This window comes from Morone saxatilis, unplaced genomic scaffold (assembly GCF_004916995.1).
Source record: "Morone saxatilis isolate NCDOM2014 unplaced genomic scaffold, NCSU_SB_2.0 Contig20, whole genome shotgun sequence".
In the NCBI taxonomy this organism is placed as follows: Eukaryota; Metazoa; Chordata; class Actinopteri; family Moronidae; genus Morone; species Morone saxatilis.
The window spans coordinates 11,332,895-11,344,665 of NW_023339763.1; the positions used below are offsets into that span (position 1 = coordinate 11,332,895).

The 11,771-nt window shown below is 38.9% G+C and overlaps 2 protein-coding genes across 2 annotated transcripts in view; one reads left to right on the forward strand and one right to left on the reverse strand.

Moving 5' to 3' along the window:
- Positions 1–8,306, forward strand: part of coro6 (coronin 6) — an 11,556-nt gene extending 3,250 nt beyond the window's left edge. Inside the window, exons 2-10 of the mRNA XM_035666364.1 lie at positions 418–540; positions 4,046–4,175; positions 4,267–4,445; positions 4,799–4,918; positions 5,043–5,147; positions 5,295–5,440; positions 6,362–6,419; positions 6,824–7,051; positions 7,387–8,306. Of these exons, the coding sequence (XP_035522257.1) occupies positions 418–540; positions 4,046–4,175; positions 4,267–4,445; positions 4,799–4,918; positions 5,043–5,147; positions 5,295–5,440; positions 6,362–6,419; positions 6,824–7,051; positions 7,387–7,509 (1,212 nt within the window). The 3' untranslated portion in view covers positions 7,510–8,306. The remainder of the gene's footprint in view (positions 1–417; positions 541–4,045; positions 4,176–4,266; positions 4,446–4,798; positions 4,919–5,042; positions 5,148–5,294; positions 5,441–6,361; positions 6,420–6,823; positions 7,052–7,386) is intronic.
- Positions 8,307–8,712: 406 nt separating this feature from the next.
- Positions 8,713–11,771, reverse strand: part of LOC118331775 (von Willebrand factor A domain-containing protein 7-like) — a gene marked incomplete in the record, with an annotated part of 7,518 nt that continues 4,459 nt past the window's right edge. The window contains 4 exon segments of the mRNA XM_035666852.1: positions 8,713–8,922; positions 9,258–9,551; positions 9,705–9,976; positions 10,065–10,157. Coding sequence (XP_035522745.1) covers positions 8,797–8,922; positions 9,258–9,551; positions 9,705–9,976; positions 10,065–10,157 — 785 coding nt within the window.

The window sequence follows — 11,771 nt, forward strand, 5'->3', positions numbered from 1 at the left end:
TGGCTTAAAAAATTTAAGAAAAATGAAAAAAGAGATTGAAAGTTTATTCTTGATCTTTGAGGAAGTATTTGAGCAGAGCAATCTCACCATAAGGTCCATTTGGACAAAAAAGAAAAAAAAATTACTCAAAATGAAAGTAAAAAAGACAAATTCAAACATTTACAATTTGAGAATTTGAGAACTACAGGTGCTTACCTGTAGTTCTCAAACTGAACTACAGGTAAGCAAACTGTGTCCACTGAGGAAGAACAGCTACTAAATTGACTAGACTGAGGTTGTTTTGTCAACTACTATTGGGACCTGTAAACCTACATTTCTAGGTAATTTTGACCTGCAGACCAATGCTCACTTCTGTTTTTTACTTTTATTTTAAAGTTCTAACTCAGTCCTGTGTGTCACTACTGCTGTGTGTTGCAGACAGGTCGTGTGGATAAGAACTACCCCCTGGTGATTGGCCACTCCGGACCTGTCCTCGATATCGACTGGTGCCCTCATGACGACAACATCCTGGCCAGCTGCTCGGAGGACTGTACTGCAATGGTAATGGCACTGTGTGTATGTGTGTGTGTGTGTGTGGAAAAATCTAAGAAAGAAAGAGTGGGTGAGAGAAGTTGCAAATGCATGTGGAGTATGTTGTTGTTCGATGACTCAGATAACAGCCATGGAGGTCGTCACGGCCTTGGTTCGTCACATCTGCCTGCCCATTAAATGACTGAAATGAATCAGTCTAGGCATCATTGTTTCTACCTGTCTGACTGTCTGACTGTCCACCCACCTGCTCCGCTTGCATCTCGATCTCTTCATCAGTCTGCTTGTCATATTTTTCCCCATGACAAGTTGGTCGGATTCTGATGTTTATCTGCAACCAACCTCGATATTGTAACACAGCTTCTAATCCTGCTGCTCCAATCTGTTCCTGTTTGTGTCTTTGTGTGTGTGTGTGTGTGTGTATAAATCTCAGGTTGAGGATAAAAGCGGGGAGTTAGTGTTTTGATATGTATTCACCTTCCTTTAATCAGACTAAAAAACATCTCAGGAAATCCTGGAGGCTAAGTGTGCAGGATATGTACACACAGGATGTGGAGAACAGTTCAAATAATCAGTCTGTGGTGATTATGTTCCAGTCTATAATTATCCTCAGTGGCTTTAACTTGGAAGTGAATATTTAAAATCTTAATACATGCACTCATTGCAGAATAGGTAGGGGAAGTGTAAATATACTTTAAAGTAGTTACATCTTAAATGTTGTTGTTGAGTGTTGGAGTGAAGTAAGACAACAGAAGCTTTAGTAATTCTTTGTGATACACTGCAGGTATCTGTGGCCCTGAGCTTCATTACTGAGTTTATTCAACAACTTCAGGAGATGAACAAAGTTAAATTTAAAGAGACGGCTCGTTTCAGACAGAGGATGAACTGAGGAGCTGCCTTTAAGATAAATAGGAGTTGGAAGTGAAGTCTCAGTCTTAGAATATAGAGCTTGGAAATCTGAGATATTCTATTATTATTATTATAATACAATTAACTTCTACTATAATTTATGACGCTGAATGATGCCCTTATGGCATCTAAACGCTTTATAGAATTTATTATTGGAGAAATTTTCAGTAGAAATTATAGTGATGAGTTATGACATGAGGCAATGAGAACCAGTTCTAGTGTCTGGGATGTAACTGAGCGATGAGCTGCTCCACTGACACAAATAAGGACACATGCGTCACATAACTGTGACAACTCCATCTATATTATCTATATTTGGGCTGCTACTAACAATTATTGTCTTGTTGTCTAGATTTATCGATGAGTTGTTCGGTCAATAAAATGTCTGAACAGGACAAAAAATGTTAATCACAGTTTCCCAGAGCCCATATGACATCCTCAAATGTCTTGTTTCATCTGATGAACAGTCCAAAGGAGGAGCGTGAACAAGCACATTTATGGCATTTTTGCTTTAAAAATGACGATTAAATATAAATAGTTACAAATAAGTTTTGTGTCAATAGACTAATTAATCAACTACAGCAATCTTTTAGCTCTAATCATGACACTTTTTATTCTTTGCAATGGTTCTTTGTAATTAGGAAATAAAGTTGTACTTGTTTATATAAAAATAATGTAAACAATATGTAATATTTTATGATAACATTTTAACTTCTCATTAGTTACTCTATTGTGTGTATGTACACAAATATGCAGTATGTCGAGTGTGTCAGCATGTGTCATTAAAAACATTTTTTTGTTTATATGCTGACAACGTGCCAGTTGACTCAGCATGTATCTGTGCATCAGTTGTCACAATTGCCCGCACTTGTTCACAACAACATTGCAGGAATCTTTGTGTGATCAAATGATTGAATGGCTGCTTCTCTGATGGCGGCAGCTGCTGGGATGCTGTTTGAGTGCTGTGTGTTTGCCTTTGTGAGTGTATGTGTGAGTGTGTGTGTGTGTGTGTGTGTGCTTTGTTTATGTCCAGCATGCAGACAGACAGTTGCAGCTGTCCAGTCTTGGCAGTATTGCCACTGTAGAGCGGAAACGCCATAACTGTGATGTCATTCTCTTTAGTTCACAGAGATGGATCATTGTGCCATCTTATAAGGCTCATTAGAATGTGTGTGTGTGCGTGTGTGTGTGTGTGTGTGTGTGTGTAGCAACAGGGGACAGACTAGTGTGTGTCTTCTCCATACATAATTAAAAATGGACGTGGTCTCTGTGACGTTGTTTCCGTTGCCATTTTGACTCCGCTGGCTCCTGGTTACTCCAAAAATGGGGAAAGACGCAGAGTGTGGGTGGGGCTAAACGAAGCCACTTGTCACTCAAAGCTGCCATTCCCTTTATTATGCATAACTTTTACGCCTTGATATAATTTAAACAGGAAACAGGAACTGAAGTTTTTGTCACATGCGTGTTGGTTTCATTTGCCAGAGGTTGCTGCTTGGTCATCTTGAGTTTATATGGGCTTATATTAACAAATCACCTACAGTGTGGTATAACTGAAAATGCCACATTTCAGCAATTTACTAACTCACATTAATAAAAAATGTGTTTTCCTGGGTCAGTTTTGTTTGTGTTTTTGTGGCTCCATCGTGTGCACTCCATGGTGGAATTCACATGAGGCATAAATTAGCACCTGTTCAGGTCAAGATATCATACTTTTAAAATATAGGGTTTTACATAAAAGTACTGTGATGGGTGAGCCCTGTAGATTCTTCCAATATGTGTAAATAAGACAAAAAAAATTAATAACTGGCATTAACTGTAAAATAATTTCAGGAAAGGCTTTAAAACAACATTTACACAAGCACAAAATAGAATTTAAATATTAACAAATAGATTAAATGTGCAACAAAAACACTTATTTACAGTTTTTTAGGTGATAGTCAAAGCTTTCTGAGGGGGGGCTGGATTGTGCAGGCAGAATTTCAACTCATGACAACTCTATTTCTTGTCATCTATATTCCTGTCTCACCGAGTGTAAACCCTAAACAGGCTAGAAAGTAAATGTATATATGGCTGTAAATCTGTTAAAATATTAACAATTTAAACATACACACTGAATGTAAAACTATGAATCCATGTTGTTTTAAAAGCAAAAGCCACTGTTTAGTTTAGTTAGCAGTCTATTGGAGTTGCACACGGGTGTGGAAATTAGTGGGTGGGTGTCATCGGTTGCCACCTTGACTATAAAGCAACAGAAAGGTCTCTCAGTGATAACAGTCACTGCCAGTAAATTTATGAACCAATTAGAGTGTTTACCAGAAGAATTAAAGATGAGGACCTAACACTAAGGAGGTAGAAACACAGTATTTAATTACAGTTATCTTCATTTGTTTAATTGTTCAATCAAATTAAAACAAGTTATAATTTATAATTTACCTTTCAGTCACAAACACCTCAACAAATCTTTAAGAGTCCTAAATAGGACTAATGGATTATATATTACGTTGGCTACTAATTTACAATCATGTACAGTACACTGATCACTGGACAGATGACACTTCTTGAGTAACATCAGACACAGTATTACATTTCCTTCATCCGTCCTCTCCAGGTGTGGCAGATCCCAGATCACTCACTAACCCGCCCCATTTCCGATCCTGTCGTGGTCCTGGAGGGACACTCTAAACGTGTCGGCATCGTCACCTGGCACCCCACCGCACGCAACATACTACTCACTGCGGGTAGGACACACATATGCACATACTTGTTTCATTTAAAGTCTTATAGTCTTTCGACCTTATGTAACCACGGTGTCTGTTGCTCTGACCCCAGGCAGTGATAACTTGGTTATAATCTGGAACGTGGGAACAGGCGAGCCCCTCATCTCCATGGATGACCACCCAGACCTCATCTACAGCATCAGCTGGAACCGAAATGGCAGCTTGTTTTGCACCACCTGTAAGGACCGACGTCTGCGTGTCTGCGACCCCCGCAAGAGGGAGGTGGTTGCGGTGAGTGAGTAGAAAATACTAATGCCTCACAGTATAACTCATTCTAATACAATAAAACCACTATGTGAGCTCTTTAACATCATTTTAGGTGTATATCGGGGCTCTGGTAGATCACCTGGAGGTTTGTTGATCTAAAGCAAAAATCTGTAGTATATCAGTGAAGTGCGACAGTGCCAGTGCAGCTTTTTACCACATATACAAATATAAATGGAAACCTGGAAGCAGAATGATTAGATTAGATTACTATTAGATGGAGGTATGTTTGATGTTCCAACAAGAAGTTTGGTTCAGTAGAAAATGATGAACAAGGAACTAGCTGTTGCAGTGACGTCTGTCCCTCCACTGGCCAACAGGAACGTCTGGCTCCACATGAAGGGATCCGGCCAATGAGAGCTATTTTCACCAGAGACGGAAACATTTTCACCACAGGATTCACCAGGATGAGCCAGAGAGAGCTGGGACTCTGGGACCCGGTAACAAAAAATTTAAAATTCATATGCTGTTCATGGATATCAAAAGGTACAGAAATATACATGCATTTATATGCATGTAAACAACAAAGGCTAGGCTTTCTAAATAATTTTTTACCCTCCACAGACAAACTTTGAGGAGCCTATTGCACTGTTGGAGCTGGACACAAGTAACGGAGTGTTGTTACCGTATTATGACGCAGACGCAAACATGGTTTACCTCTGTGGAAAGGTACGGAGATATTGGTTTATTGATTCAAATTATGTATTAAAATGTACTGTGTAATATGTACAGAAATGTGTTTCTAGCTTTAATGACAGTGTCACATTTGTTTTTGACATGTTTTATGTGTTTGTTTTCTGTGTTTGTTGTGTGTAGGGGGACAGCAGTATCCGCTACTTTGAGATCACGGAGGAGCCACCATACGTCCACTACCTCAACACCTTCAGCAGTAAGGAGCCCCAGAGAGGGATGGGCTTCATGCCCAAGAGAGGTGTGGATGTCACCAAATGTGAGATTGCTAGGTGAGAGACTGATCATGCAATTAGTTACAGCTTTGCAGCAATGTTTCATGGAATGTGAAGGCTACAGATGTTGCTTGAGGGTGGCTATGAAGCTCAAATCCAGTTTTGAGCGATATATCATGATGTTACATGCACCAAGATTGATGGTGAGGTTTGGTTATTATCTTATCTTCTCAAGAGCCATCCCTTTTTTGTTTTTTTGTTTTAGGTTTAAGGGATTTGTCAGTATCACCTTTCAGAGTAAAGGTTAATGACATTTCTAAATATGTACTAGTTATTGCTAGTCCATCATTGAAGATACAATCCATTCGTTGTCTATCAAGCACAAATAAATAAGCTTTATTTATTTAGCACCTCTCATAATATAGAAATGTCAATGCTCAAAATAGTTCAGAAGAGTAACAAATCGATGACAGGAGACATAAGCAATGATAAAAGCCAGATTAAAAGAAAGAGAGAAAAAATAAATAAAAAGGCTAATATTAGTAATGATAATAAGTTCATAATGCTAAAAACAGTCTTATATAAAAACCATCAAACAAGTATGAAAAAAAGAGGTGGAATTAATTAAAACCAAGATCATAAAAATAAGTTTTGAGCTGATTTTTTTTTTTTTTTAAACAGAAGTTGCTCCTCATATTTGTGATGGTAGTTTGTTCCAACCTTTGGCTCATAACAACAAAAAGCTGCTTCACCATATTTTTTGTAAGTCATTTTTGGTACATTTTAGCAAACCAGCGCTAAAAAAACCTAAAGGAACAAATGACTAGATCTGAATAATTATCCATCATGTAACTCTGACAATAATCTCAGAGTGCATGAGATAGGTCATATTATGCTTGATGCTGATACATGTGTAACAAAAGCACAACTGACGGGTGTCATCTCTCCTCGGTCTCATCTCTTCCCTGGTCCTCTCAGGTTATTCAAGCTTCTTGACAAGAAGTGTGAGCCCATCACAATGACAGTGCCCAGAAAAGTAAGTCCAACTGACCCACTGATCATACAAGTTCATTGACTTTTCACTGACATTCATTGATACATTTCAGAGGGAAATATCACTCCACTACATTTTTTTTACCCAAAAGCAATTGTTACTTGATACTTTTGAGATTTATATTTTTACAAAACATAAACACACAAACATATTCAGTTTACAAATTATTATTACTACAACATTAAAGTACTGTCCATGTCAATGCATCAGTAATAATCAGTTAACGATACTAATGCAAAACTGACCATTTTGCATAATGAGTACTTTTACTTTTGATACTTTAAGTACATTTTGATGCCAGTACCTTTAGTTGATTATAAATAATTTTGATTAACTCTGCAAAAACAAGCCACATCTGTCTCCTTTTCGCCAACTCTCTTGCACAGTCGGACCTCTTCCAGGATGACCTGTACCCGGACACAGCTGGGCCTGAGCCCGCCATGGAGGCTGAGGAGTGGCTGGATGGACGTGACGAAGACCCAATTCTGGTGTCCATGAGGGAGGGCTATGTGCCGCCTAAGAGCCGAGAGCTGAAAGTGGCAAAGAAGAACGTGCTGGAGTCCAGACCCACCACCAGACGCAGCATGTCTACTTTGGACACCAACAGTCTGCCGGTAAGTTGTGTCACGCATTATATCACCTGTTGTTATTACATAATGTTTATCCTGTATGTGTGTCTCTTTCTGTTATTACATATATAGCATAATATTACTCATCTACCCTTATGACACATTTTTAATAGAAAATAATGACTTCCTTTCTCTTTTCTATTTGTACCTGCCTACAACTTTTTTTCCGAAGCTCCCTTCTTTGTTTTGTTTTATTTTTCCTAGTTACTTACTGTCCTTGACCTTTTTTTCCTCTTTTTCTTTACCCTTGATTTTCCCCTCCTTGTCACTGTCTTTATTCCTTCCTTCTTCTGTTTCCCTGTTTTCCTTATCTCCACTAGCCTCAGTTGCTTGAGAGGTTGTTGGAGGAGATTCAGAATCTGAAGGCCACAGTTTTGTCTCAGGAGAAGAGAATCTGTGACTTGGAGAATAAGCTTTCCCAGTACACTAATGGCACTGACTGATGAAAACACCTTCTGAAGAACTGGTCTGACTTTCAGAATCACTATTATTATAGGAACACATTTCCCTCACATTCACGAGGAACCCCTCTCCTAAATACTCCAACGGTGTGGCCCTTTTAAAGGTACTATTGTGTGTATTGTGTAAGAACATGAATTTTGACAATAAAAATGCAAATTGACGATCAAACACATTTGAACAAATTACATCCATAAGTAGGGTCATTATTGCCTGGTTGATTCTACATAATGGACCTTAATGCTATGACAAAAATATTTTAATATATTCACACCTTTAGTGATTTGAAATGAGAAGAGTGAAAGTGGAGTGAGGGGGCTGTCGGTTAGAGGGACGTGCAAGTTGCGTTAAAGGTCTGAATAAAGTCAACACTGTTATCACTAAAATGACCATGTGAGAAAAAAGTATAGGAAAAGTGGCAAAAATAAAATCCCAGAAAAAGAGTTAATGCTTTGGTTTTAGTAAATTGCATCTATTACCTCCCCAAACATAGTAACATACTGCACCACCACTAAGCACACACACATCACCATAAAAGATACAAACAAAGCACATATCAAATGTATCAAACACATCGTCCTCCGTATCAGACGATCACTGACCAGTTTATTGAAACACGTCTCTTTGAAAACTTTTCAAAAATGTAAATAGTGATAAAGGAAACAGGAGAAAAATTTGTTGAACTTGTAGCAAAATGTGAAAAGCAAAACGTTTTGTGTTCTGTAAAGGGTTATACATTAGACACATTATGACGACAATAAAAACAGTGTTTTTTTTTAAATGGCTGCTTCTTCTGTCTGGTGTTGCAACATTTCAAGGTTTATATATTATTATAGGTTCCTGATGATCAATGAAACCTCTGAGCAGTTTATTTTGGGGGGGCTTTTTCTCTTTACTAGACAGGACAGCTGAGGGTAGACAGGAAAGGGGATAGAGAGAGAGGGGATGACACACAGCAAAGGGCCACAGGTCGGATTCAAACCCATGGCTGCTGCAGCAAGGACTCAGCCGTTTAAACATGGGGGCGCCAGTTCTACCAGGTGAGCTATCTGGGCACCCCTTCTCTGTTCAATTTTAGGATTTAGGCTTGCTCACAAACATTTACTGATCAGAAGACAGAGCACCAAAGGCCTCAGACTCTCTCTTTCAGAGGACACAATACCTTTATAACAGCGGTATAAGACTAATAGTAGCTAAGCAAACAGTATGCACATAGCCAGAAAATCAGTTTGAGTTGTAAAGATGAAATCAAACACAACTTTGACATGGAGTCACTGGATGTCTAGTTCTGTCAGTATACAGAGCCCTAACACCATGATGCTTAGGCAGAGAATGGGCGACTGCGTGACTTTGGTGGAGAAAGAGAGAGCAGCTGTTGAACCTTCCTGGTCAGTCACCTACGAAGAGAAGAAAAAGTGCATGAAGTCAACTAGTTTAGTGTCAAAGAGTTAACCAATAAATGTGAAAGTAAAGGAATAGACAGTGAAAGAGAGCTTCATTTTATGAGTCTGTAATTTTAGTCAATAGTTTTCTGAAAAGAATTAAGTGATTTGTTACTAATTACTAATTACAGGGAAAATAATGATGCTATCCAATTGGTACACATTCAAATAACTGTTAGCATGACCAAATTATGAATTAAATAGCTTTTTCCATGAAACCTCCTAGGAAATTGCAGACCTGTAAAACAAGTAAGAATTTTATCAAGAAATGTGATTCTTGGGAGTATTACCGGGTTAAGGACTGAGAAACGCAGCACAACATAGTTTGTATCTCCGCCATCCGGAGCCTCAGCCTCAATGGTCAGGGTGATGTCAGTACCCGATGGGGTGCTAATAGGTGCCGAGAGGGTCACTGTACCATTAGTACTGTTTCTAGCTTCCAGGAATAAACTGGTTGGATATGTTGAGTCAAAACGTCGATTGTTGGTGGCTCGGATGGTGTAGTTTCCCTCCATTCCATAGGTCATCACAGAGAAGGGCACAGAAAATGGCGTTCCTGGTACCAAGATGCTATTTGAATCCGCCTTAATACAGAGGGAATCAGACAAGAGTGTTTGTAGAGATTAAGCTTTTTTACACTCAGTTATAAAGTGAACATTTAAACCTTTAATTGCTGCATATCCTCATGATGATGGGATGTTCCTGTGACACAGTGAGGGTCTAGGATGAGTACTCACACTAATAGTCAGATTGGAGGATCTGAAGTTGGTGGATGACTGCCTTTGGAAGACGACTGAAGCTCTGGAGGTAACACTGTCATCCTGCCCCTTCATCCGTACCCCAAACTCCCCTGCTGGCATCCTGTCAACCTGAACTAAGAAGTTCCCGCTCTCCTGTGGTACCACAACTCCTTTAATCTCCTCTGACCCTGACGATTGAACCAGAGTGACTTCTGTCACGGTGGCGGAGTCACTCCCCGTTACAGACACCAACAAGCTACCATTGACACCTTTAAAGAAGGAGAAAATTCACTATGATTGATGATGAAATGTTACATCTGCACATCCTCACATTCACATTGTAACAGTATTCATTACCAGCTCTGGGACGTGTTTCAAGAGCATCAAATCCCTGGAACAGGCCCTGCGATGCCTCCACAAAGTCAAACAGGAAGTCAATAGGACTCTGACCTGAAAATTAGAGTCATGAGGAAAAACTGTGAAAAATGGCTATAAGAACATCCCATACATTGTTCGCAAAGCCTTGTGGGAGTTAAATCTATCTTTGTTGAAATGGGTTTAAACAGTACCAGCCATTGAGCCTTTAGACTATAGTCGGCACACCCAAGAATCATACTTTAGCTTTCAGAAAGAATGAAGGCACACGATTAAGAGACGACAGCTGTTTAGATAAAGGATCAAAGAGTCAGGCATACTACCCTAACACATTCAACTAAACAACCCCTCTGCCCCTGCACTCTCTCTGCTACTAAGGGATGATGAGGGGGGATGGCAGGTTAAGAAGGATGAGGCCTTTTGGTCATTTTGCTGACAACAAACTACAGCTGAGGCTGATGCAAATGTTAGTTTGTAAGTATTTAGTCATAAAATAAAGTGTTGTACAACTTTACTAGATGATGGAACATTTCCTGGATAGATTAGAATTTGGTCAAATTCATGTAATGACATTAGTATTATTTCTATGGGCTGATATTTGTGCCAGTAGAAACTGAATTTGAATCATTTAGAACTGAATCTGAATTGCTCTTTAAAAATCAAGTGTTTTTATGGACTGTTCACTTTCAGTTTCTCTAAAATATCAAAATCTCATTCTCTAAATTCAATGTTTCAATTCCACAAGATATCACTTTATAAGTCAGACGGGGTCAAAACCTTTAAGGAAGAGCAATCGAGCGCAGAGAGAAGCATAGCATTCTTTCCAACAGGCCACATGATTTTGGGACGACTTCACTGCGATAAAGAAGCCCAGTTCCATGCAGAAATAATGCAAAATTAGTTTTCCCACCGTGGCACCTTTTCACCTCATTAAACATTTTTAATGTATTTTTGGCTAGCGAGAAAACATGACTTAAAACAAAATGTACTAACCGGAAAAAATTAACACCACCCCTAATAAGTTTTTCTATCTCGGGCTCAAATTGACAGTGCAGTAGATTAAGAAGTCACTGTAGCTGATTGACAGGTCAGCACAGGACGTTGTCAATCACAAGGGTAGCCCCGCCCCTAAAAGATATTTCCTGCTGTTATTGTCTATCTTCCTCTAAATAGGATCAGAAGTTACCTTTAGATATGCGGTGTTTGAAAAGAACTTGAAAACTGACGATTAAGATTAAAAACTCATAAGAAGAAATTGTTTAATGAGGATAACAGTCAGGTGGTAAACTTAACCATTATTTGCATGTATTTCTGGATGGACTGGTCTTCCGTTTTTATCCAGTGAAGTCGCCCTCGCTGGCTGATTGGAAAGAATGGCAGGCTTACTCTGCACTCACTTGACTTCATTCCTTAGAGGATTGACCCGTCTGTGAACTTAAAAAGTGAATCTTGTGGATTGAAATTGAATTTTAGAGAACTGAATTTGAATTGGAAGAGAACTGAAAGTAAAATACATTAAAAAGTTGAATTTTTAGTGAGGCTCAAATACAGTTTTCAGGTTGCAAAGTGAATCTCAGATTCATCAAACTATGTAATTCAGTGGTCAAGGTTTATTTGGAATTAAGTTTCAAAACTAATAAATTCAAATTCAGGATTCAGTTTGTTTAATGCAATTCATTCCGCAAGTTG